At 36.8% G+C, this 25,494-nt stretch overlaps 1 protein-coding gene across 5 annotated transcripts in view; it reads left to right on the plus strand.

The window, feature by feature from the left end:
* GBE1 (1,4-alpha-glucan branching enzyme 1) overlaps nucleotides 1-25,206 on the plus strand; it is a 163,572-nt gene extending 138,366 nt beyond the window's left edge. For 4 of the 5 annotated variants that reach the window (XM_074599272.1, XM_074599313.1, XM_074599292.1 and 1 more), the window contains 3 exons: nucleotides 12,697-12,816; nucleotides 14,540-14,602; nucleotides 23,188-25,206. In XM_074599272.1, the coding sequence (XP_074455373.1) occupies nucleotides 12,697-12,816; nucleotides 14,540-14,602; nucleotides 23,188-23,244 (240 nt within the window). In that variant the 3' untranslated portion in view covers nucleotides 23,245-25,206. The remainder of the gene's footprint in view (nucleotides 1-12,696; nucleotides 12,817-14,539; nucleotides 14,603-23,187) is intronic. The other variant, XM_074599282.1, reaches the window with a different exon arrangement.
* The last annotated feature ends 288 nt before the right edge of the window (nucleotides 25,207-25,494 follow it).

Raw genomic sequence — 25,494 nt, forward strand, 5'->3', positions numbered from 1 at the left:
GTTTTGTGCTAAATGAATTAAATAACTAGACATTGTTTTTCTGGGTGTGTAAATGCCCTGCAGGCATTGCTAAAAAAATTCTACTCGTCGGCACTTATAGCTAAGATGGGACTAAGCTGTGCTCAGGCACTTCTGACACTATTTGGGCTTTCTTTATAGAAATATTTTTATGACCACTCTCTTGACAAAATATTTTATATAAACAGTCTTTTGGGTTTTATCAGTGCTCTAAATTTTTCAGTCTTTAAAAAATATTTCATGTCTTTATTTTACAGGACTAGTATCTCCTTTATCCTTATAAATTAGGCATTTACTGTTTGTGTAGAATCCTGAGCGTGTTGCTCCTGTTTCAGCTGAGGCTGCTCTATAGTAGCTCTTCTGGAAAAAAATGCAAAAATCTTCTTTTCACTGGATTTACTTTACAAATTAAGGCCCTGTTGCGTTTCAGTAAGTTATCTGTTGCTGGTTCACTCTGGGCATTGAAGTATCTTTCTACTGCATATTGGGCAGAAACACAGTCATTGCTAATTGATTTTTAATTTATTTTTTTTAAAATGTAAGCAGAAACTTTTTAGAAGATGTTTGCTATTCACTTAGTAGATGATGAGGGGAGTTTTTACATCTTTTGTTTATTTTGGTTCACTGAAAATCATACCGAAACTTAACAACAGCTCAACTGTGTTCGGAACAAATTTGATATAAACAAGGCATACAGATGGTGTTTCATATTTGCAGTTTATGTCATATTGTTTCATATATTAGTGCCTGTACACATCCTTATCTTTTAAGTGTGTGCATTATAATTCTATTTACATCATATATAGTTTAAATTTAAATTGTTGAAGCATAAAGATCCATATTAGCTTTTCATTCACTAAGCTAAAGTTTTTATTGCTAATGGAACTGCCAGTTACAAACAGTGTATTTGCTTTCGTTAAGGTGCTTTGTCTGACTAACCCCTCCTGCCCCAAGCAGACAGTGGATTTTGTGGTTCTCTGTCCTCAGTGTGAGACATTCTCCACTGCCTCTGGCAGGAGCAGATGGCTCTAAGTGCTGCTGCTGCTCTTCTCTGTGAAACACAGTGCACCTTCACCTCCGAGAGCCTTGTTCATATGGTTAAAAAAGCGTCTGTCCCGTCTTATGGCATTGTATTGTTTACAACTCTGAGAGGAAGTAGTTCTCTTAATTTAGTGTTCTCACTTGGGAATCTCAAATACAGAATATTCCCAAAAATCACCTTTTCAACAAGCAAAGGCTGTGTTGCCATTCAGTGAGACCTGGACAGGCTAGAGAGTTGGGTGGGGAGGAACCTAATGAAGTCCAACAAGGGTAAGCTGGTAGGGTCCTGCACCTAGGAAGGAATAACCCCATACACCGGTACAGGTTAAGGGTTGACCTGCTGGAGAGCAGCTCTGCAGAGAGGGAGCTGGGAGTGCTGGTGGACAGAAAGTTGACCATGAGCCAGCAATGTGCCCTTGTGGCCAAGAAGGCCAATGGTATCCTGGGGTGCAATAAAGAGAGCGTGGTCAGTAGGTTGAGGGAGGTCATCCTCCCCCTCTACTCTGCCCTGGTGAGGCCCTACCTGGAGTACTGTGTCCAGTTCTGGGCTCCCAGGTTCAAGAAAAACAGGGAACTGCTGGAGAGATTTCAGCGGAGGGCTAGAAAGATGATCAAGGGAATGGAGCATGTCTCTTATGAGGAAAGGCTGAGAGACCTGGGTCTGTTTAGCCTGGAGAAGAGAAGACTGAGAGGGGATCTCACTAATGCTTATCAACATCTAAAGGGCGGGTGCCATGAGGGTGGAGGCAGACTCTTTTCAGTGGTGCCCGGCAACAGGACAAGGGGCAATAGGCACAAACTGGAACACAGGAGGTTCCATCTAAACATGAGGAAAAAGTTCTTGGCTTTGAGGATAACAGAGCACTGGGGCAGGCCCAGGAGAGGTGGTGGAGTCTCCTTGTCTGGAGATATTCAAAACCTGCCTGGATGCATTCCTGTGCAACCTGCTCTAGGTGATCCTGCGTTAGCAGGGGAGTTGGACTAGATGATCTCCAGAGGTCCCTTCCAACCCCTGCCATTCTGTGATTCTTCCCCTATTCATTTTATCCTGTGGCAGTTCAATGCATGAACCAGGGGAAATTCCAGAAAATCGTCTGGAAGGGAACTGTTGCCAACTGGCTATGTCTGATTTAACTTTGGATTTTTACATGGGAAGGTAGGAACCTTATCTTCCTTACAGTATCTTAAATTCTGAAGATGCAAATAATTCTGAACAATATGAGTACTTTAGTAGATATATTGCAAGAGATTGTGCAAGTTCTCGTTCACAAAGCTGGCCTGAATCTATCTTCAGGTTTCAAAAACTGCAGTGTTTTGCATGGTTTGTCCCTCAAGGTGAACATAGCAGTGATTCCCATCCCAAGAGAATAAAAAAACCTCCTCTCAGTTGAAAAAAGTGTCTCATAAAGACACTTTGCTAGAAATGGACATGTTTGAACAAATAATTTATCTCCCTTAAATTTTTAAGTTTAGCTTAAAAGTAGATTGAACGTATCTTCATCAGACTTTCTTGAAACAAAATTTAGGAAGTTGTAGTGGCTTCTGTTGATTGTTGAAATGAAAATCATAATGCTTCTTAAACTGTTTTGCATAAAGAGGAGAAAATAACAAAGGAGTGAAAAGGAAAAAACAAGTTTAACTTAGGTCAGAACTTCCTGATTTGGCTCGTAAGTGTCTTTATTTTTTTACTTTTCTCTTTGGCCTTTGAAATGAAAGTATCTCGTTTATGTTAATTTTAAATCTCTTTTTATCCAGGAAGCTTATTTATTGTCCGTATTAAAAAAAAAAAAAAGTCACTGTGTTCTCATCCAATGCCATCACATGGGATGAATCATTGGGACTTCTTTTCTAAAGGAAGTGCTTTTGACTGTATGTATCAAATAAGACAACAGACCCTGATACCTACACCATAAAAATCTCACCTCTGTTTAGTGCCTCTTGACAACAAAGTCCTTGGACAATAAGTTGTCTATAAACACCTTGAACATACCTAAACTCTTCATTTGTGTTCTTTATAGGAGAAAGCTAAGCTGTACTGTATCTTAGCAATTGCATTCTCCGTATCTTTTCATTGATAATGAAGACAGAAGCCCTCCATTATCCCATTCCTCTGTGTAAAAGTTTGCTTCTGACCCAAGGAAAGCTCTGGAGTTGTGGAAATACCATCAAGTGTATTGGAGAACTGCTGAAATATTAGTAATAGCTGCTACGTGATGTGCTTACATGCTCATCATCATAATCGCTTATTTTCAGGAAGCCTCGTCTCAACTAAACTAGACATAACTAATACTATGGCATTAGAACTGAGAAGATGCAGATAGTCACTGAAATGCTTCTCTGAGAAAGGGCTCAAAAGCAGAATCGTTTTACAGCAGTTCCTTAAGGATCCTCTACTTAGCTGAGTAGTGATAACTAACTGTATGCATAGTTGTAACTGACAGCAAATTTGAGGTATTGCAGCATGTGGCAAAGGAGAGTAACTGAAATTGCTTCGCTTCTCACAGACTCGGAGCCTGTGTGTGATACTTATGATTCTGTTTGCAGTGCCTCGCCCTAAAGGTTCTGTATTCTATTCATATCTCCTCTGGTTGCAAGATTAAAAGGCAAAAGTTTACATGTGGGAGATAGCGCTACTCAGATTTGGATTATTTATTTTTTTGTGGGGTTGGTAACTACGTAAGCTGTTAGGAGTAAATGGGCTAACTTACACTATTTCTGTAATCTTTCTAAGACTGGTAAAAGTGAGGCAGTGCAAAAGAAAAGGATAGCATGATTTCCAGAGCATGAAGGAGGCTGAGGCTTGTTTTGGTACTCCAAGAAGAATTTGGCTTGATTTGGCTTTATTTTTTGAACTGGAAGTTAAGGGTATCAAGTATTTTATCAACCACACAAGTCCATAGGAAGTCTACTTTTATATTCCACTTAACCAGAAGAGATACAAGTTGTGTGTGTTCATTTTGTTTAGACATGCTCAGTCTTTCTTGTCTTAGATTTCTAAACTATTAATCAAGAATAGCTGACTTGATCAGTACTTTGTATCAGCTTATAAATGACAACAAAAAAAAAACATGAAGCTTTCTTATTGAAGCTCAGTCTTTTAGAGTAGTCAAATGTTCATAGTATAAAACCAATGCAGAACTGTTTATAGTATCAGTTTTTAAATGAAACTTACCACAAAGTTAACAACCACTATTACCCTCTGATTCTTCTCGCTTTCAGCATACGTTCTTCTTCCCTGCCAACATCCAGCAGGCTGAGTTTTAGTATCTATTTACTTTGAAGTTGTTGGGGTGTTTTAACGTTGACTAGCTTTCTTTCTAACCCTTGTCCTGCAATTAGAGCCATGAATCTTATGGATAGTTTTGTAATGGAACCTTTCAACCTGAGATTTTTAAAAAATGTGTCCTATAAGCAGGTAATGTAGTATGGTGGTGTGCTCTCCCCTTTTCCCCTTCCCCCCCTCCCCGCTCCTGCTCAAGCCATGGCCATCAGCGGGAGTTGTTATGAGTTGCACTTGAACTGTGGGAGATGGCTGGCAACATAACCAAAACACTGTCTGGAGTGGGAACCTAGGTACCTTGTTCCCATGCGAATATGACTATAGGTCAATTATCTTACTCCATAAATAGCAGACAGCCCAAGAGCCCTTTGAGCTCTCCTGCACGGCAGCGGGCTGCACGACAGGATCTCCCCTTGAGTGGGGACGCTCGCTTAAGGTTCTTCTCCTCGAGGTTGAGAGATTCCTTGCCGCAACAGATTCTCGGTAAGTGACTAATAGCATGCTAAACTTAGAAATCTTAGCTAAGTGATATAAGGATTGATTGCGCATATATAATCCTTTAGACATAAACCGTTGACCAAGTCTGGGACTAGGACTGGATCCAGCCGCACCCAGACTCCTCTCTGAGAAGGAGTTTAGAAAGCAAGGGGGTCCTTTCTGAACCTCGTGACTCAACGGGAGGGTCTCCCTGACAGCTTGTCTGACCCTGGCCTCTAAGCAGTAAATAATCGAGTGTACCCTGGCATCGAATCTCGTAAAACACTGTCACATTCACTACTAACTTTGTTAAATCACTGTTCTATGTTAATAAACATTTCACTACTACTCTCTTACGAGTGAAGTTATTCACTCCGCCTGCGACATGTGGTCATACATGACGTTAACTCTTTGGAATAACTTCTTCACTTTAAATTCTTTATGATCCCTTTGGAACTCTGACATGAAGCAGAAGTACTTAAAAACAAGAATTTGTTGTCATTCTGTTGGGTCTTTTTTTTAGAAATTGGTGGATTTTTATTCAATACTCTGAGGCAGTTAAAAATTCTTGTTAATGAAAAGTTGGTCTGAATAATATTGGGAATTGTGGGAAATGTGATGATCCTTTCACTATCTAGGTTTAAGTTTGTTTAATTGAATTAGTCAAATCAGTGCATGTAGCACTTGTCATTAAATTTGCCTTTAAGTTGGATGGCTTTGGTCTATCAGTAGATCATAATAATATATATTACTAAGCTGTTGTTTCTCAGATATGTTACAAGTACATAAAAAGATAAAGAGCTTCCTGTCTCTCTGGCCTACATTTTTCTAGGTGTTTGTTCCTCTGTTCTGATCTCATGGAAAATATCATTATTCTTCCAGGTGTTCTTTATTTGTAGGCTGTTGGGGTAGCAAACCTTATTGTACTTTTATAAGAGAAGTGGTAGTCAGTGGACATTAGTGTCTTTCTCGTCCCACTTGGTTTGGAAAGTCTTTTTGTGAACAGTCAGCCAGTCAAAAGCTATATGACTTGGAGTCAGTTTTTCCTTCCCTTCTATGCTGCAGTCTTCTCTCTTGATTTATTTCCGTTGACGCTGGGTTGCTCCATTCTACTTCTTGTTCTCCTGAGATGATGTACCCTAGTGTGAGACATTCAAGGTCTGAGGCCTTGATTTTGTATATAAGCATGGAAGCCTGTAAATGTTGTTGAGCAATACGAATCACTACTGGCTTACCTCTATTTGTACCTTGACATTTCGTGTTGTTGTATATTGCTAAAGTGCAAGCAGTAAAAAAAAATGTCATGGGAAGAAATGGTTACTTTGTTAAAAATATTGCCATTTTTACATGGCATAACATAGCAAAGCATTGTAATGCTAGAGTGAATGAATACCAGAGTCTCATGCTTTTTGTTGGCATGAATTTAGGGTGAATAAATACTTTTGAAGTCAGAGTTTTCATAAGCAAATAACTAGGTGAGACCTGAGGTATCATGCAAATCCTGCAAAAATATACTTTTTTGAAAAAAAAAAAAAAAACCCAAACATTAATTCAGGCTCTCTGACATTTGCAACCTGCACCTAGAGCTTCTAATGAGCAAATAAGGTCACTTGAATGAGTCACTGGCATGCAATTGCTGAAGGCAAAGAGGCTGCTTTGAAGTGCAGTTATGTAGCTGTCCTTGCCTGTTAGAATTCAGGGGATATCCAGCACGTGGAGACAAAGGACTTAATTTACGATCAGCCAAATGCCAAATTCTATCAAGGTAGTTGATACGTTAAGGTTAATAGGTGTGAGTAAGAAATATAGCACACTAATGTGGGAATGGATCTTCGATCGGTGTAGGAAAGAGCACAGATTTCCAGCACTGTGATTCTGTGTAACCATTAGAGTGGCATATGCTATTGCCCAATTTCTGTTTCATTAAGTGAAGGAAAAAGGAAAACATTTTTATGCTCATGCTGGAATTTTGCTTCATAAATTATGCTCTTTCAGAAGCCTTTTCATGAGAAACAGGCAGCTTGAGCTAAGAAATTATTTCTGCCTAATTTGCTTCAGTTTTGAGATAGTTGAATAATCAACATCTGGGTCAGATGTCTCGAGTTCTCTGATTGTAGATACAATTTTGCATGTTAACAGGGAAACCATTCATAAGTTTCCATTTTTATTTTTTCAATACTAACTAGTCATTTCCATGGGGTGATTCCAAGGCCTGTCTACAGTAAAAATTCAATATGGAAAGCTTCTTTGCTCTATTCAAAAGGAACATGGCTGAAAGGAGGGAGAAAGAACAGGAAAAGGGACTTAAAGATTTTGGCAATAATTCCTTTCTCTTCTATAAGATCTCAGGCAGGTTTTTGTTAAACAATTTTTCTGCAGTGTTGGAAGTCTCATTAAAATGAAGCTAAATTGTGTATTTCCCCCTGCCTTTTTTTTTAACAAGACTGGTTATCTTTGCACAAAAGTAAATCATCATTTTATGTACATGCTTACCAACCACTATGGATTTACATATCTCTAAATTTATATTTGGTTTAAGCGAAAAGCATCCATGTTTGGTTGAAGGAAAAAAGGTACAGTACCCCCCTCCTGCTCAGTTCTGTGCTTTGAATTGAGTGCTAAATGGCTTCAACTATCTTTTAAATATCCTGAGCTGAAGTTCATCAGGATGAGGTGTTTAATTTAATTAGAAAATTCATCTAAATACTCTCTAATATGCTTTTACTCAATAGTAGGTTGACCCTTTAGTATTTTCTAGAATTAAGAGTGTGCGGAGAGGAGGAACAGAGGTACCCTTCATCTTTAAATTAATTATGCTAGTTTCTTCAGTGCAATTCAAGAATTATTAAAAAAAAAAAAGGGGGGGGGGGCGCTAACCACTTCAGGCTCTTTACAGTCCTCCTTGCAGCTGTACTCTCCTTCATCTTCTCTGTGTTTACAGTGTGTTTGATGACTGAGTTCATGTTTTCCTTAATGTGTCTTACTAGCATATACTGTGTCCCTTTAGCTTCTGTATTACTGGCTTTGTATTCTTTTGCGCTTAGCTTGAAAATCTAGTTTCCACTTTCTTTAGGCTTCTTTCTAGGATATGAGGTGAATGAAAAGTTCATTAATTAGCCCTATTGATCTGTGGCTACATTTCTTGTTCTGTGTGCATATTAATAATTCATAAATTATGTTTATGCCCATAGCTTGTTTTTTTTTTTTTTTTACAAAATCGATTTCTTTGAGAAATTGCAGGTCTTTTGGTATCCTTTCCCTTTCTTTTGATGCATCTTGAGAATAACAATTGTCACTTCTACAGCTGTTGGTGTACCCAGCTTCTGTTTTTCTTGTTTTGTTTCTTGTCTTCACTTATTGCCAAAATATCTTCTTTTATTTTACAGGTAGTATTTTGGCAATGAAAATTGTTTCCAGGACAGCTTATCTGTTCTTACTTTCTGTAGGCTGAATATATTCCTTTGGCCCTGGCTCATTACTGTTGCCTTTGACTTCTCAAACCAGCTAATGCCTTTGTATGTGAAAGTTATGTGTTATCTTCATTGTCATCCTGGTGACTTCTCTATCTGGGCACTCTTTCCAACAGCTTTTATACATACTTTTGGAAAACAGGCAATGAATAGCATTCTCTACCACATTAACCTTTTGCTGTTGGGAAAACATTGATCATGGTGCCGGTAAATCCAATCTAAAATATGAACTGGAGTATTCGCTGGGGATGGGGATTATTGCAATCTTGGTACTGCTTTCCTAGCTGCAGGCCTAATAGCAGAGATCATGCCTTTCCTAAGAAAAACTTGCCCATAGTGCCGATGTCAAGCAAGTGTTGCAACAGGTTACCCAGAGAGGTTGGGCAGTCTCTGTCTTTGGACGTTTTCAGAAGCTTACTGGATAAAGCCCTGAGCAATCTGGTCTGACCCTGCAGCTGACTTCCAGAGGTTCCTTCCAGACTGCGTCATTGTTTTTTCCCATCCCTATGATCCCAGTCCTTTGTATGCTGTGTGCAGCTATGACAGCATATATACTGTAGCTACTTCTGTAAAGGATTTCCCTTAGGAATCACTGAAAAAGGCTTTATGGGAAAGTTGTTTCATTTATATAAACCCAAAACACCCAAAGCTTTCTCTGGACACCCTAAACAAAGCATCTAGGGGTACCTTAGCTGTTACTTTTGTGAATAAATCTTTTAATCCATGTAGATGTAGTGAGAATGAGTAAATTTAGTCTTCTCATATGGTTAAGACTTGCAGCTGGGTTATGCATGGGATCATGCCAGTGTTCCTATCATTACCACTATAACTGGTTCAGGACAGCCAGCTGATCCCAAGACACCTTACAGGATCAGAAGCTTTTCAAAGTGTTCCCGTGTCTTCTGTTGTTCATATGCTTCTTCCTAGCCTAAATTCACTTTCTGAGACAAAAATTAAGCGTATCAGCGCAATTTTTGATCCTTTTTGGTTCTGTACTTTTATCTTTCTCCCATCTGTGTTGCCAGAACCAAGAAATGGTAGCAAGGGATAAAAATGAAATCTTTATTAGGCATTCTTTTTTTATATATAGAGAAGTGCAGTGAAAAAATGAGAGCTGGTTTACATATGAGATAAAAAGAAAATAAATATTTACATACACACCCATGCCCTAGGGGCATGCCTGGAAAGCACCAGAGAACCAGAAGTAGGGATGCTTAAGAATTTCATTGTAGGGTAAAATCAAAACTATAATTGCTCCTAATCCTAATGTTTTAAAACAGATTATGAAAAGATGAAGATGAAACCGTCAGGATCACCTACAGTCTTTCTGTATGTGTTTGGTTACCCTTCCTACATGCCCAGTCTTGGTCGTTTATGTCCAGACTTTCTAACCTGATGAGTAAATTGTCACGGAGGTAATCTGTGTAATTGGGCCTTCTGTATTATATATGAAAGCCCTATGTACTTAGTATTATTTGAATGTATTTGGTTTGTGGTAGGTGTTTATGCAAGTCAAACCAGACCATACAGAAAAGAGTAGTTTCTGTATAAATACTCAGTAAGCCTTACATTGTTTTGCAACTGGTCAGTCGAAATTCTTATCTGCTCTTCTGCAAAGCGTTTAATTATGTTGGACCATCACCCCCACATATAGCACTTGGATTCTTTAGTCAATAGTAAGGGTTGAGGAACAAAATACAAATTATCCTATTCTATGATTTGCATTTACTTAGTGGTGTTTTATGTGTCATTAAACATGCATAAGATTAAATAAAAAAATTGTGTTTAAAATATGTATTTCAAAACATCATAAAAGCATAGTAATTCAGTAATTAGTGTGGTAGATAATGACAGCCTTTCCATTTCCAGCTCTATCTATGCAAGAGTTCATTGCTTTTGCTACTCTCCTCTGCTGTAGTGGTTAGGAAATTCAGTCAGCACATCAAACTGAACAGAAATCACGCTTTTTTTCAATCAGAGTACGGGTGAGTATTTCTAGCACTCTGTTGCTGAAACAAGAGACCCTGCTGCAAAAGAAAATATTTCTATTATGTGCTTAATTAAAATGCACAACTGTTTAATGTTTTCATGAAAGTAGTCTTCAAAAACCTAGATGCTCATAAAACTCTGAAATGTGAAAAGCGGCTCTTCTGTGAGGTTTAAGTTGGAAGGCAAATGGGCATGTTTACCAAACTAGTTATTTTTCCCTGAGAAGTATCTAATTTGTGAAGATCTTAAAAGTCTTTTTGACCCAATTATTCAGGATCTAGTTAACAGTATTTATGCCAAATATGCTATGTTGCAAGGTGTGGAGAGGCAGCGAATATTAACTGTTTTGCTAGAGAGCACTTCTAGACATACTTTTATAGCCTGGATTAAGGAAACGGGATAAATTGTTTTAAAATTAGCATAGCCATAACAATTGCATTTGCTGTAAATAGTTTTAAAGGAATCATTAGAGATGTCAGGTCTTTCAGCAACATTGGTAAATTATTAAATTTAATGTATAGTGTAGATCACAGAAGCAAAGAGTGAAATGCTTGAGGGAGACGTTCTCCTGCCATGTTAATAAAATATACAGTGGAATAGTAACAGCCATTGCTGATGCTGGGTTTAAAAGGGCACTGGAGAGAGTAACTAGAATTTCTAGTTTGTATTTTTGTATGTAGTACATGACAACAAACAAATGGTATAAATATAAACAAACAAATGTTTATAAAATAAAGGGTAAGGGAGGTATGCACATATAAGGCATTGATGACTAAAGCTGGCAAAGTATAATTTTCCTAACTTTTAAAAAAAAAAAACTTTCCTTTTTTTTTTTTTTAAAAAAAGTATCAAACACAAAGATTTTGCCAGCAAATGTGGTGATCTGTTGTTTCTCCTTTTGGGCACCTGCCCTCTAGAAATCAACAACTAACTTGGCAGTTCTGGGCCTTTCTCTCATTTTGCTGCACATACTTGTGGGGAAGGGATTTCTTAACATTAGTGATTTGGTAGCTAATTGACAGCTTTTCTCTTTTTCCTAATATGCCTCTATTTTTCTTCTTTGCCTTCTGTCAGCAAAACCTGTGCAATCTTCTAAACTGAAATATCTCAGAGTAAACTCTTAGTTTAGGCAACTTCTTGTGTTATGTCATGCTTCAGTCTTTTTTGTGGCCAGAGATTTAAATCAGTAAGACTGGCAGTTGGGAAACATCCTAAATTCATCTGATAGAAAGAGCAGTGTAAAAAGAGTTAAATAAGACTTAAATCAAAACAGTTAATATCAAAATCCTGAGATTTTTGAGCAGGTCTATTCTGAAAAGGTTGAGCAAACACAGAAGTACAAGAGCAATTTGAGAACTACTGACTTGAGTGTTGCTTCAGTCTTCCCCAAATCTATTAAATACAAGCTCTGGCAAAATAAGATCTTCCATGGCTTAAAATTAAGGAAGCAGATGGTGGATTATACAGCACTGTTATTTCCCTCTCTGTATGTTTTGGGTCGTGGGGAGTGGAGACTGAGGCTTTCTGTTGTAACTTCAGGAGGGAAAAGGATGTTTTAATTATGTCCAAACAAGAAATTCAAATGTACTGAAATAATCATAAAATTAAAACATTCTATTTGTTGTCCCAAATAAGAAGACATCGACTTTTGAACATGTGTTAGCTCTTTATTTCCCTATTTATTTTGTGATTTTAGTGATTCTTTTCTTTCAACATTATTTTGTCTTTTTTTACTAAATCTGTTTGAATCCTTTAGGTATCTGTAGAGGTATTCCAACTCATTGTTAAGCTTTGTTAAATAACTTACCTCATTTTAACAACTGCAATCGGAATGTTGGTCTCTTAAAAGGTCTTCTATTAAATATAAGCTTTCTTTTGTTCCTTTGTGCTACAACAATTCAAACTCTTCTCTGAAAAATTCTCAAAGGAGTTGTGGGGTTTTCTTCTGTAAAACTGTATGCTTTTCTCATTAACACTTGATCAGATTCTGACAGACTGTAAAATATTGCTAAACACCGATTGATTTTGACGGTCACAAGTATGTAACTTCTTAAATGTAATTCAAATCCACTCATTTTTATTTATCGGTACACTTTTAATCTAGTTTATTACATAAAGTGCTGTGCACATCTACTGTAATACTATAAACTTACTCATGGAAGATTCCAGAAGAGACGGGAAGGTACTTTCTTTTTTAGGAGTCACTATGCTAAGATGAAATTTTCAAGAAAAAATGTTATACAGCTTCTATGTGTTCTGTATATTATTCCACTCTTACATTTTCTTAAATTCTTCTTATTATTTTTGCTTTATATTGAATATATTAGCATGAATTGTGTTGCAGCAGTTCTAGGTTTTTTTGCTTTGATTTATTTCCCATTTCACAGTAACTTGGCATAGTTCCTTAATAGTCTTTTTTTTAAGTATAAAATCCTTCTGGATTCTGATGCTGCAGAATATGGAGGGCATCAAAGGCTGGACCATAGTACAGAGTACTTCTCTGAAGAATATCCTCACAATTATCGACCTAATTCACTTATGGTAAGTAAGATTTTTTTTTTGTATTCTTATTTGTCAAAAAATTTCAAAAGTTATATGGAGTCTATTCTAGGCGTATTTTGGAGGTGAGGTTAATTTATTTTCTGAAATTAGCTTTTGTATGAATACAGTAGACGTGACAATGTTATGATTTGATTATGACCTATAATCTTAACTGGTTTTCCTCTTTTGACATTACATTTAAATTTGCATGCACTCTTGCAGTGTCTGGCACACACCATTCCTTGCCAACTTGCATGAAAACCTTCTAATGTGCTTTTGAATTTTCATGTTTAATATCATCATTTGCCTTTTTTGCATGTTTGAGAAACTCCATCTTGATGCTTGCTTTGTGATGTAAGGTTCTGTAGAAACTGAATCTTGTGTTGCTTAAAATCACTTGCTTAACTCCACAAACACGAATTAGAGCAAGTCATGTGTTTGCCAACTGGCTTTCTCCTCCTCAGTTTACAGAAAAACTTCGCAACGTGGAACAGACCTTCTCTGTTCACATCAAGAATTTTAAGAATTTCCAGTCCTAAAGTTGTGTGAATAATGGATAAATACTTTCCCACAAATCACTTCAGATGAAGTGGGAAGGATATCCTTGTATGCAATTTCTGTTAGCTGAGATGGTGATCGTAATCACTTGCCAGAATTAACAATTTTAAAATGTCATTCTTCCCATTCTTTGTATATGTATACATATATACACATATTTCCCATTCTTTATATATGTATTTACATATGTATACGTTCACAAGCACAACAGAATACGTTTCAAAAAGGTCACAAATTAAGCAGAGTTCACAGAAAGAGTTCTGGGAATGCTTATATTGCTGACTAGATTTTCAGATCTGAAACATATACATGTGTGAAGGGGTGTGTGTGTCTCTGCATAGCTTTATTTATCCACATAAATGCCTGTAAATAAGTTACACTTGTAATCTTAACAGGCTATGAAAATGGAGTATCTGCACTGATTTGTGTGGGCCGTGCCTCTTCCGTGACAGAACAGAGACATCAATTTCTAGTGTCACATCTTAACATCTCTCATGAGATCTAAACTCCTGAGAATTATTGTCACTTTTAATATGTCTGTCTCTCTCTCTTACTCACATTCACCGTATTTCATTGTATTCAGGGTATAGGCATTTATCTCGTTTGCTTGTTTTAAAATAGTTTCATTACATGAGAGAATTCTTGCGCTTTCATCGTGTTTGGTGTAAAGGATCTTGGGAACGTATTGGGTTTTTTTTAAAAGTATCTGTATGTGACAATGCCTTTGTAGTGTGGGTAAGTACCTATGCTCATTTGCACACAAAGAAACTAAGGCTCTAAGATTTCATTCCTGAAGGTTATGTAGCAAATTAATGCTTCCAGAATTCTTGCTTCGTGTATCCAATTTGAATACCTTGCTCTGGTGATTGGAGAGCAACTTAATTGTCTACCACTAACTTAACTTTTGCAAGCCAATTAACTGTAATTCGGAATGTATATTTCACATTTAGACTCTTAGATGGTGACTGCGAGTCATTCAAGACAGAAAAAAATGCCACAAAGTGTGAAGATGCAATTTGCTAGGAGCATGTGGAAGATAAGGCATGTGACAAGCAAAGCAGCAAGTGCACTTTTGCGGCATAAACTGTGGCATGGCAGTGGCACTTCGGGGTCAGAAAGAAACCCATCAGTGTGGGTCACATTAACTTTCTTTTATGTCCTTCAGCAATCCAATTCACAGACCACCTTCAGCCAACACCCCAGAAGATGCCACAAGCACCACATAGAGGTAAAATGCTAGTAAAAGGACACCAAGTAAAACTAATTGGGGAAAAAAAATCTGGAAAACCTAACTCCAAGTAAGAAAGAACAAAAGTTACAGTAAATACCTCATCTGCCATTTTACAATAAAACAACGGTGTTTTATTTTAAATATCAGTTTACATCCCAGTTCTTGGGTAATCAGTTATCCTTGGGAGTTGCTTTAGTCTTAGTTGAAGTTTCTAAAATCAGAGTAGAAGTCTTCCCTTCGTATTTCTTTACAAAAAAACATACGATGCCTCCCCAATAAACTCATAAAGGTTCTTTTCCTGTTGTTTGTGAATTATCTTATTCTCTTTCCATAATGCACAAGACTTAAGTTTCTTGTTTCAAAAAAATTTATTTCCTCCTCCACCATAAACTTCAAAGAAATATTTTTTTTAATGACAGATGTATGTCCCTCCAGGTGTGTAAGCAAACATTGTCAGCAGAACATGCCCAATGGGCTATGACAAACTGAAATCACATGCAATGATTATGCTGTTCAAGTCAAGCTTAAATAGCTCACAAATGTGTTACAAAAATAGAAGATTAGATGTGACATGATCCATTCTAGAAACATCACCTAATAAAAGAAATAGTCAAAGTGACATTGCAAAATGAGAAGAAGGGAGATATGAAATTCCTGGAGCAAAGAACCTTGGATGAAGAGGAAGCTTTGTAAGCAGTGCTAGGCATTTCACTGTAAAATTTTCTTGATGAACAGATGATGGTTCAGGCTTATTTAGTACTTCTGCAGAGGGCCAGATTTCAAAATCATCAGACACACCTAGAAAACTCTAGAAAAATGCACAAAACCCCCTGTCCTTTGTAATATGACTGATTTAAATAATGATTATAATCTAATATTTCCATTTCACTGCTTGCTCTGTTCTGGATTGTTAACAAATATATGAAATGTACATAACTTTCCACATAATCAACCTTTCTAATAACCAGTTGTTAACCACTTTGTCATTGTACAAATAGACTCCTTTTACCACAGTTTTATTTCTATTTACGTCTCTGCTGTAGTATTCTCCTAATAATCTTTTTTGAGGTATATTTTATAAAAGTTGTGGGCTTCTTCAATGCTTCTATAAACTTTTAATTTTGCTTATGTCTTATCATCTCTTTGCAACATGTAAATTAAGTGCTGCACACACATTTCAACTCCTGTCAGATCCTAGTGCCCTTTTATGTACAAAGTCATTTGTTGGTTACTTGGTGGTTGTAGTTGGAGGTAAAAGTTAGATTTGGGGTGGGAAGAAGAAAAACCATTTTTAATAACTCCTCATTCAGAATGTTTTGTCAGTCTTTTCTAAGGCATCTGACTTGACTGAATTTTGCTGTAAAATGTAACTAGGTATCAATGTATGTCCTAGTAACTAATATTTTTGCACCACACCAATAATTAGGATTTATATCAAAACAGTGGTGTTTTTACTTTGATACTTCATGCACCAGCAGAACCGAGTAATAAGCAGGCTAAATGGAATATTGCAGAGTATGTTGTGTCATTGGCAAAGTAATGTGCAGTTTATTGATAAATATAATTGTTTAACATATTTCAGCTTTTATAGATTTAGTCTTTCTGTAGTTCTTTCCAATTAGTTAAAAAATAAATAGAAGTCGAAATGCTCCTTTCCCCCTGCCCTCAGTACTGTTTTTTTCCGATTCTCTATTTTTGGCCTCCACTGATATAATCTTTTCACATTAAATGAAACTGAAATTATATATTTTATGTTAAGAATATCCTTATTGCTGGGTTGGGTTTTTAACCTTGACCTTAATGTATACTATTGAGTGTTAAAGTGCAACTTCCTGCTTCCTTGGGTCTATTGACAAATTAAAATATTCACATAGACTGAAATGGTCTAAAAGCTTTTAGTGACCTTAGCTTTGAAAATACTCATTTGAATTACTTTCATGATAATTCTAAGGATTTATGTATTGAATTTTAAGGCACTGATGTAGTCTTTAACTGTTTTCTCCCCTGATGTGCACAGATAGAAAGAATGTTGGTAGTTAGAAAATTAAGTGTTTTAACTAAGGGAATCAGTAAGACTTTAATACAAGCAAGGTCTTTTATTTTTACCTCTCAATGATTAAGGCATATAAATTTACTTGCTCATATTCATTGATCGTTTGACTTCCTAAAACAAACAAAACCCACAATCAAGTGTAGTGATTCTAAAGTTATTCCATTAGTCGTTTTCTTTCATCATATCTTATTTTTTAGTCTACTTGTTTGTGTTTGCCAGGGATTTTTGTTGTCTTTTTCAAGTTCTCTTTCTTAACCTGAAGCAAGAGTGCAGAAATAGAGAAGAAATTTTGAGATACAGCCTGTGCGGTATAGGGACCTCTCTTGCGCAAATGAAGCAGGACAGCCTGAGAAATTATTTTCTGCATATTCATGCTGTAGAGCTGCAAATTGAAAAACAAATTGGAAGGCAGAACTTCACATTATTTTAAGCATACCTTCTTTGTCATATGCAATATCTAGCAAAATGAAATCTGAAACGTCTGAGGCTTTGTATAACAAATTATAGTCAGAAAGCAAAAGCTATCATGTATCTTATTCACTGATGGTTAATTATATTCTCAGAATAGTGTCAGTGTCTGACAATTAGTAGTGATACAGAGACATGAGATTGTCTGAAGCCCTCATTTTAATTAAAAGTTTGGGAAAATGTTGGCACAGTCTCTTGTGACATTGCCTTCTGCACGTACCAGCTGCAATATACACTATGAAATATTTTTCTGCAATGCCTGATCTAGCTACTGAGTTCCAGTAATTCTCCCATCTGTTGCAAAATGACCTTGAAATTATTTTTTAGGGCTTGGTGCTTTCCAGCCCTGAAAGTGGGATGAAGAGTAGTTCATTGCAGTTCCAGCCAATTTCAGTTGTGCTTGCACCTGGTACTGAATCTAGTCTGACAGATCTGAAAGTAGCAGTTGTCATGTGCAGAACTTCTTGCTTGTGGGGTTTTTGATACATTTGGAGATTGCTGTGGATTGTAGTCCTCTCCCAAAATATGCAAGGCAAGCTTCCTGCTTATAACTGCTGTTGTTCACAACTGCTTCATGTATTTGGTTATTCCTGTATTCTTCTTAGCTTGTCTGATCTCTCATTTCTTGAAATTACCTGGATATTTACGGGAAAAAAAGTATAAGGAGCGAGCATTTGTATGGCTGAAAAGCATCATGTATGTTCCTGGCAATTAGTAGTAGTACCAGTTGTTCTTCCCTATTTGTGAGAAAGCCTATGTGAATGGACTATGAACTTGGTAAAATGCCGTGTATGTTGGTGGAAAATAAGTTGATTGTAGTAAGTGGAGGTTTTTTCCTCTATTAGAGTAGCTGTACTATTTTAGTGCCAGAAGCCTTGATCTGTGTGGAATTTGCCTATTTTCAGACAGTGTACTGCCTCATAGTTTAAATGGACAAGCAGTATAGAAAGGTCAGAGTTGATAACAAAACAATTTTATATGTATTTGACTTGTAAACAACATTCCTATCTTCCATTATCCGCTCTGTTAGCACATCTGCCTGTGAAGTCAACGACAATTATTCCACTTTATTCCTGCTGAATACTCCATTGAGAATAAAAAGACTTTCAGTGATAGTTTGATGACTAAATGTTTGAGTGTTAACTTTGCCAAAAAACTCTTATTCACAGCTGAGTGACCCTAACTCTGTCCCAAACAGATCTGATGTTCTCCCTTCCCCATATTCCACTCCCCTGTCAGAAAAGGCCTCATGAGTATTCCTCTGTGTGACTTTAGATGTCTTCACAGTTTCCTAAAATAGCAGAGTTCGTGTGACACCTTAGAGGACACGAGGCAATAAGTAAGGAGTTGATGTAGAAAGCAGCGGGCCAATTCATTGAGTTATCTAAAGCCCCAAGTAACCTGGTCTGACCTCATAGCTGATGTGGCTTTCAGGAGGGAGTTTGGGCCTCCTGAGGCCATTTCCAATGTGGATGAGCCTTTTGGGGAGGAAAGAGCTGGGGGGGGCCTCTAAGGTGAACCCAGAAAGCTTGAAACAGAAGGCAGATTCAGGGGATGATTTGATTGACTGATAGTCAAGACGGTTAGATTTGAATGTATTCTTTTTAGTATTCTGTACTTTTGAGTTTTCAGTTCTGCCCATGTTCATCAAGTGAGCTTCGTGAAATGGTGAAGAAGACATGAATGGGATAAACCTTGTGATCAGAAAGAAGCAGGTTAGAAGAGCAGAGACCAACAGAACTGAAGGTGGTAATTGGAACTATATAATTCAGCGACAGTATATGGAAGGAAAAGAGAAGACAAGAATAAACTTCTGAGACCCTCCTAGGGCACAGAAAAACATCAGAAATGACATATCTCTGACGTCTTTTGCTGATGAATACCTAGGTCTGCTAAGATGGCTTTAATCAGGACATCTCTATATACTTTTACTGTATTTATCTATCTGTAGGTGGATATATATGTCGCAGGCCATGTACTAAATATAAAAAAAACTAGATGGAGATAATGAAGAGTAGTAAGAAGGGGATTCTACAGGTATACTAAAGAAAAAGCAGCTTAAGAAAAAGTTCAAGTCCCTTGACAAAAGGAGGAGTCAAACTTGTGATGGGACACTATGGAGAGTACAGGAGTATTCGATGCCTTTTTTTAGCTCGGATTCCAAGAGTAAAGCCTGCTCCCAGACCCTTTTGTGTGCCAGTATACTATTGAAAAGAAAGTAGCAGTAGCAGAGCCATAGGTTAGGGACATCCTAAAGGTGGGATACACCCAGAGGTTTGGAATGGTGTCAGTGGTGTGATTGCAAGGCTGCTGACTATCATTTGTGAAAAATCATAGTGGTCAGGGGAAATCTCTGACAACTGAATGAAGGCTGTAGTAAAACTGAAAAGGCAGGCTGAGGGATCTGTAGTCAGAGTCTGAGAGTCAGACTCTCCTCTCAGTCCCTTGAGAGGTGAAGGGGACCACCTCTTCGTGGAATCTGTATCTAAACAAGTGGGCTATATGAGATGGGTCAATCAGAAAGGCAAAACACGCATGATAAACCCAATTGCCTTCTGTGATGAAATGGTTCTAGCTGTGTGCATGAGGTTACTACAATCGATGCAGTAAAACTTTGTGCTGTCTCCTACAGCAGTCTTACCTAGGAGCTGAGGAAATACAGTCTGGTAAGATTTAGGTGGGTCAAAAACTGTCTGGGCTGCTGCAGTTTTAGTAATCAGAAGCTCGGTGTCCAGCTGCTGACTGGTATCAAGCAGAGTGCCCTAGCTAGGAACGCTGCTGGGGCTGATACTGTTTGGAGTCTTCAACAGTGACTGGAATGGTGAGTCACCATTCAATTGATTAATTCATTGAATCATTCATTCAATTGATAAATTGAATATTAGAGGTCCAACCCAGATGGATCTTGATAAATTTGAGGGTTTAGCCAAAAGAAACTTCATAAAAAAAATAATGAAGAAAAATTCTGCAGGGGAATCCCATGCATCGGTAAAGCTTAGAAACCAACTTGCTGAGTAGCAGCCTGACTGAAAAGACCAGGGTTATGCTGGATACTAAGTGAATAGAATGGAGTTTATCACAGACACACATCATAACGTGTTAGAACAGATGTCTTCATTAATGCATTTCAGTGTGTTGGAGTTATCTTTAAAATTCTGTATTATAATTTGTACCTAAATAATTTAAAGACAAAAAAGGAGATAAAAAAAATAGTCCATGGTACTTTACCTAGGAAATGCAAAAAGGAACTGTGGTTGCCATTTTTTTTAGTATTTAAGGAAGACAGAACTGAGCATGGTTGTTCCAGTGTCTGAGGATATTAGCCTTTTGTCATATGCTGTTGCACATTTATTTCTATAATAATAATTTCTATAATATTATGTACTGTATGTATGTGTTCTAATATGAATCAGAACACTGATTCTGTAAGTATCTGTAAGATTCTGTAAGAACTCTGCAAGTACAGTTCTTAATCTAAAGCAGAAAGACATCAATTAAAATATACCTAATGTTACTATTTAATTAGCTTTTAGCTAAGGATTATCCATATTTTTATTTATTTGAAAATGTCTGGACTCAAACATACAATAAGATGCTTGCCTTTCAACTTACCCTGTCAGTAATGGATTCCTGAGTTTTCTTAGCATATGGTTGGACCACAGTCTACTCAGTACACCTCAGTCCACTCAGGAAAAGGATAGAGAAAATAAATTTAAATTAATGGGGATATCTTATTACAAGAGTGGTAGTTCAGGTGAGAGGTGCTGAAGGAAAAGGAATAACAATGGAGTGGAAAAGCTGAGGAAGTTCTGAGATTTGGGATGTCAGAAGAGGAAGAAACAGATGTGAGAAATCTGAGCTAGAGGGCTGAAAACCTTGCTGGGATCCTGGGCAGATAATCTTCCAGATTTTACTTTACCTCAGGAAAAACAAGCAATCTTTCCAACCTTAATGGTCACATTTTTCTTCCCCTTCCTGTGTTCTGTCTATTTAGACAAATAATAAAGACAGAGCATATACACTAGTATTTCTGGAAATATTGTTGGGGGGGCGGTGAGGTGAAATAATCCCAATACATTTGTAACAAGAATTATCTAATACTTTTGTAGTATTTTTCCTTTTAAGAAAATTGTATAGCAGTGGAAATAAATAATTACTGTTCATATTTAATTCCTACTGTATTTGATCAATAATTAATATTTATTCATTCTTCATGCCCTAATTGTTTTGTTACTTCTTTCAATTTTATTTAAGCCTTAGAGGTGGTTACAGTGACCAGTGCAATAAATTTATAAGGTTAAGAGATAATGCCATGTTTAGCTTTTCTGTGATTTAGCAAGAAGCCCACCAATACAAAACACACTAAACCACACGTTTAATTTGCTGCGGTAAGGAAAAAAAACACAACTAAAGTAATCAGCTGGCAGTTGCATCTCTTCATGGCAAACAGAAAACATACATCTCATCAGTCTAAATAAAATCATTTGCACAAGTTCTGAAATTGTGCTTAAAACCAGCTTAAAAAAATCTGATTGGCAATGAGGTGGTAGGAGTGGGATGCTTCCACGCTGCTCCCAGATTCTCAGCTGATGTAGATTGACTTTAAAGGAACTGGGCTAATTTACTCCTCCTAGGATCTGACATATTATTGACTAGAATATAGTTGAGAATTGCTGTGTCCTGTGTTAATGTTAATTTTTGTTCCCTTAACTGAAGTAACTTTTTAGACATTCTTTCTTAAAAAGACTATTCGTATTTGTTCCTTCTTCCTTCTCGCTTCATCATACAAACCCAGAGCACTGAATTTCTCATACACTATTTTAAAGTCTCTCCTTCATCTATACATTCTGAACGAGTTGACTTCATTAAGTATTTCCTCTCCTGCACAGATTCGTAGCAGCTATTTATCGCCGAAACCTTAGGGGAAATCATTATATTCGCTGCCTTTCAAGAAGCATTGGACATAGCTCCGTCGGGTTCAATGAAGATCAGCTGTTCTTTTCATTTTTCTCCTTTTCCTAAAGCTTTTTGCTTTATTGCTTTATTCCGTTTTGAAAACTATGAAAGCCTTTCATGCCATCAGGCTCTAGTTTGCAGATAATGTAGTTGAAATTGCAGAATATTAGACATTCCACAGGGATGGAGGATAATCCAAAAGAGGATATTGTCAGAATGAAGCAAATAATCTTCAATCTTGTGTTACCTTTTATAATTGCATTTTTATTGACTTGTTCAGCAAACACGTTCATATGCTTGGCAATTCATGGAATACCATATATCAAGGTAATTGGTAGGTAGTACATATCGGTCTCGTTTTCAGATTGTGACTCTACTCTGCTTGGAAGGGATGTCATGTAAAATATATTGCCACAAGTTCTTTTGTGATCTATGGGAAGTCTTTTGATTATATATATTTGGGGTTTTTGCATGGTAATCAGGAAAAAAGGGGTGAAGCAAAATGCAATAATTTAATGGCTAATTTTGCATCTGTCTAGTTTCAAGAGTGAGTTTTATTGCTCAGACACTGAAACTCCATAGATGCTAAGAGTGAGACGAATACTCTGCTGTGACGCGAATGCTGTGTCACATTGCTGGTATTTACCTGTATGAAATGACATCATAGACCTTGGGGCAACTTTAATTCACAGCAGAAGAGTGTTCAAATGCTGTTGTGAAACTTTGTTATTTGTCATTGTATGGTCTGTTGACCTGGATGATGTCAGGTTTTTGAAATTGGTCATTGTAAGTCATATGAGGCCCTCTACTGGTAGCCACTTTAAAATATATCAAGGTGAGATTTTTTTTAAAAAAAAAAAAAGGAGAGATTGCAATGAGGCTGGCTTTTGAACTTTAGATTACCTTGTGTAATTCAAGTGCTGGGGACTAAGCAGTCAATAATCTTTAAGTTTGATTAATATGACCCACAACATTGTACAAATGACAAATTTTTAACAGTTAAAATATTTCACGTGTGTGTTTTCACATGCTGCTATTTAGAAATCGTATCCTGTGAAGTTGATGTTTTTTTCAGCTGTTCTTGTTCTTGTCATATTTTTACTAGGTGTACATTCCAAGCAGAGTGGCTATTGTGCTTCAGAATACGGATATCCCAAAATGAAGTTCTCTGTAACTACCGCTGAAGAAGCAAGTCATAAAAGAAGTGCTGATACACTGTACTAGTACTAAGTATAACAAAACTTGCTCTAAGGAAGCTTTCTGAAACTGAATATAGTAGTATTAGGTGTTTAAAATTTAAGATTAATATTCACGTATAATTGCAGAGCTCTTGACTTGCTAGAACCTCTTTTGACGAAACTCTGCAAAAGAGGCAGAAAGGAAAACATTGGTATTGTAGTTCTAGTAGTACAAAATTACACTTAAGATATTGCAAAGCAGCAGGTATTCTCAATTAAATTGTTGTTTACATAATTTTGTCAGGAATAACAAGAGTGATCCTGCTCCAAAGTTTGTTATTTCTTGTAATCCTCTCTTTTGATAGTGAATTCAAATGTTTATTATATAGTAATGCTTCTTACTAAAAGTAAGTAGTTTGCTTAAATAAAACAGAAGGTTTTGGCTAAAAGGCAGCCTTAACGGTTTGTGGGACCTAATTTGAGGCTCCTCTTCTTCAATGAAGTCCAACATGGAATTAGAAACATTTATCCAAGTGGATGAGAAGGTCCTCTGAGAGTATTGTACTTTGCCATTTTTTAATTAATTAAAATTGCACAAAAATGCTGAACGGCAAAACGAGCAGGCCAATTGACTGGTGACCTGCTGATGCTATTGCGTGTGTTGCTTATTTGCTCCCAATCAAATCACTTAGTCTGTACATCTCACTTGCTACAGCTGAAAAAAATGACACAACCGTTTTATTTAGATGACTAAAATGTTCAGTGAGAAGAGTGTTATGTTCTTACTGCAATAATACCACACTGGAAGATCTACTTAAGATGTAATTCTTCCCATTGCATTTATTTCACTAATGTCAGGACCTTGCAATACTGATTTCATTATCTCCAGAAGCTGCCTTTCAGCTTGGAACATGGTGATGTTCTTGCACTTTTATAACTTTTGAAACATTGCTTCTCATGAAGAAGCAGTCTCAAAATACAGCGATCAAACTAAGGTGTTTTTTCAATAAAATCAAGGTAGTTAATTATTGGAGTGCTGCTAAGATTATTCAAGTGAGTTCTTTCATGAGCTACAACTTTTTTTGTAAAGAGTAAGATTTTGTATATTTGAAAAAGTATTGCAGAGTATTCTGGAAAATTAATACCAAATTAACAAGACATGCTTTATTTTGTTCCATTTATTTAAAAACATATTTGAATTGGTTCTGAAATGAATGTCTTTTGTACAAATCTGAATTTTCTAACTTTTAAAGTAGCCAAAGAGGAAGATGTCCGTGACCATTTCCAAGTCATAATTTTACCCAGTTTGCTACGTGAACCATTGTGTAAATTACTGAATAGTTGTGCCAACACTGAAAATCTATTCACAGTTCTCGGAATGCTTACTTGTGGCTTACTTCTAAAGCAAAATACGGGATATGATGGAATAATGCAGCATGATGGAAAACAGTCTTGTGCAGAGAGAGTTCACACTCAAAGGACTTTATGAACATCCCCAGTCCGCTGCGTTCTGTGTGACGGAATTTTATATTGCAGTTGAGTACCATAATACTGTTTAGGATCATGCTTCATTTTCCTCTGCGCCGGTTTGATCATTGTTTGGTAGTGGGCTAATAAAAGCATTCCCGTTACACTAAGACTTTAAAGAAAATACACTGAACTGTTTTAACAACTGGAACTGATTATCTTTTTTTTTTCCAGGTTGTTTTCCTTGTAGTGAAATAACGAGCAACTTCTAATACATGTTCTATTTACATTGTATTGATCTAATATGTTTTATAGGGTGGTTTGTTTTTTTACTGGCACCAGTTCCAGATTTCAAAACGTAATGCAAGGCAAGTGTCTGTGTCAAACCTCTTTTTCCAAGCGAAGGAATAAATGTATGATGTGAAATATAAACTGTATAAAATTACATGCAAAATAAACTCTGAGGAAGATAAAAGAAATGCATATATGGTTTGATTGCTTGTACTGTAAAAGGATGGTACAGTAGTCTTAACACTGGAAGAGACTATTAGATTTTGCTCCCTATTGAAATCAGGAACTTGCCTTGGTTAGAAGAAGTCTAATGAGATTGGTAGAATATTTGTCCCACACACATTTTTCTTCTGTGTAGCAATAGATTAATAAAAGCAAAGTACAAGATTTGCAAGATGAAAAAGTAAATATAGGAAGCATAATAATTAGGGCCTTTATGGGATCCACCTCTACATTCGGAGAGTGTGCTCCTTGCC

This window comes from Larus michahellis, chromosome 1, assembly GCF_964199755.1.
Source record: "Larus michahellis chromosome 1, bLarMic1.1, whole genome shotgun sequence".
Taxonomy (NCBI): domain Eukaryota; kingdom Metazoa; phylum Chordata; class Aves; order Charadriiformes; family Laridae; genus Larus; species Larus michahellis.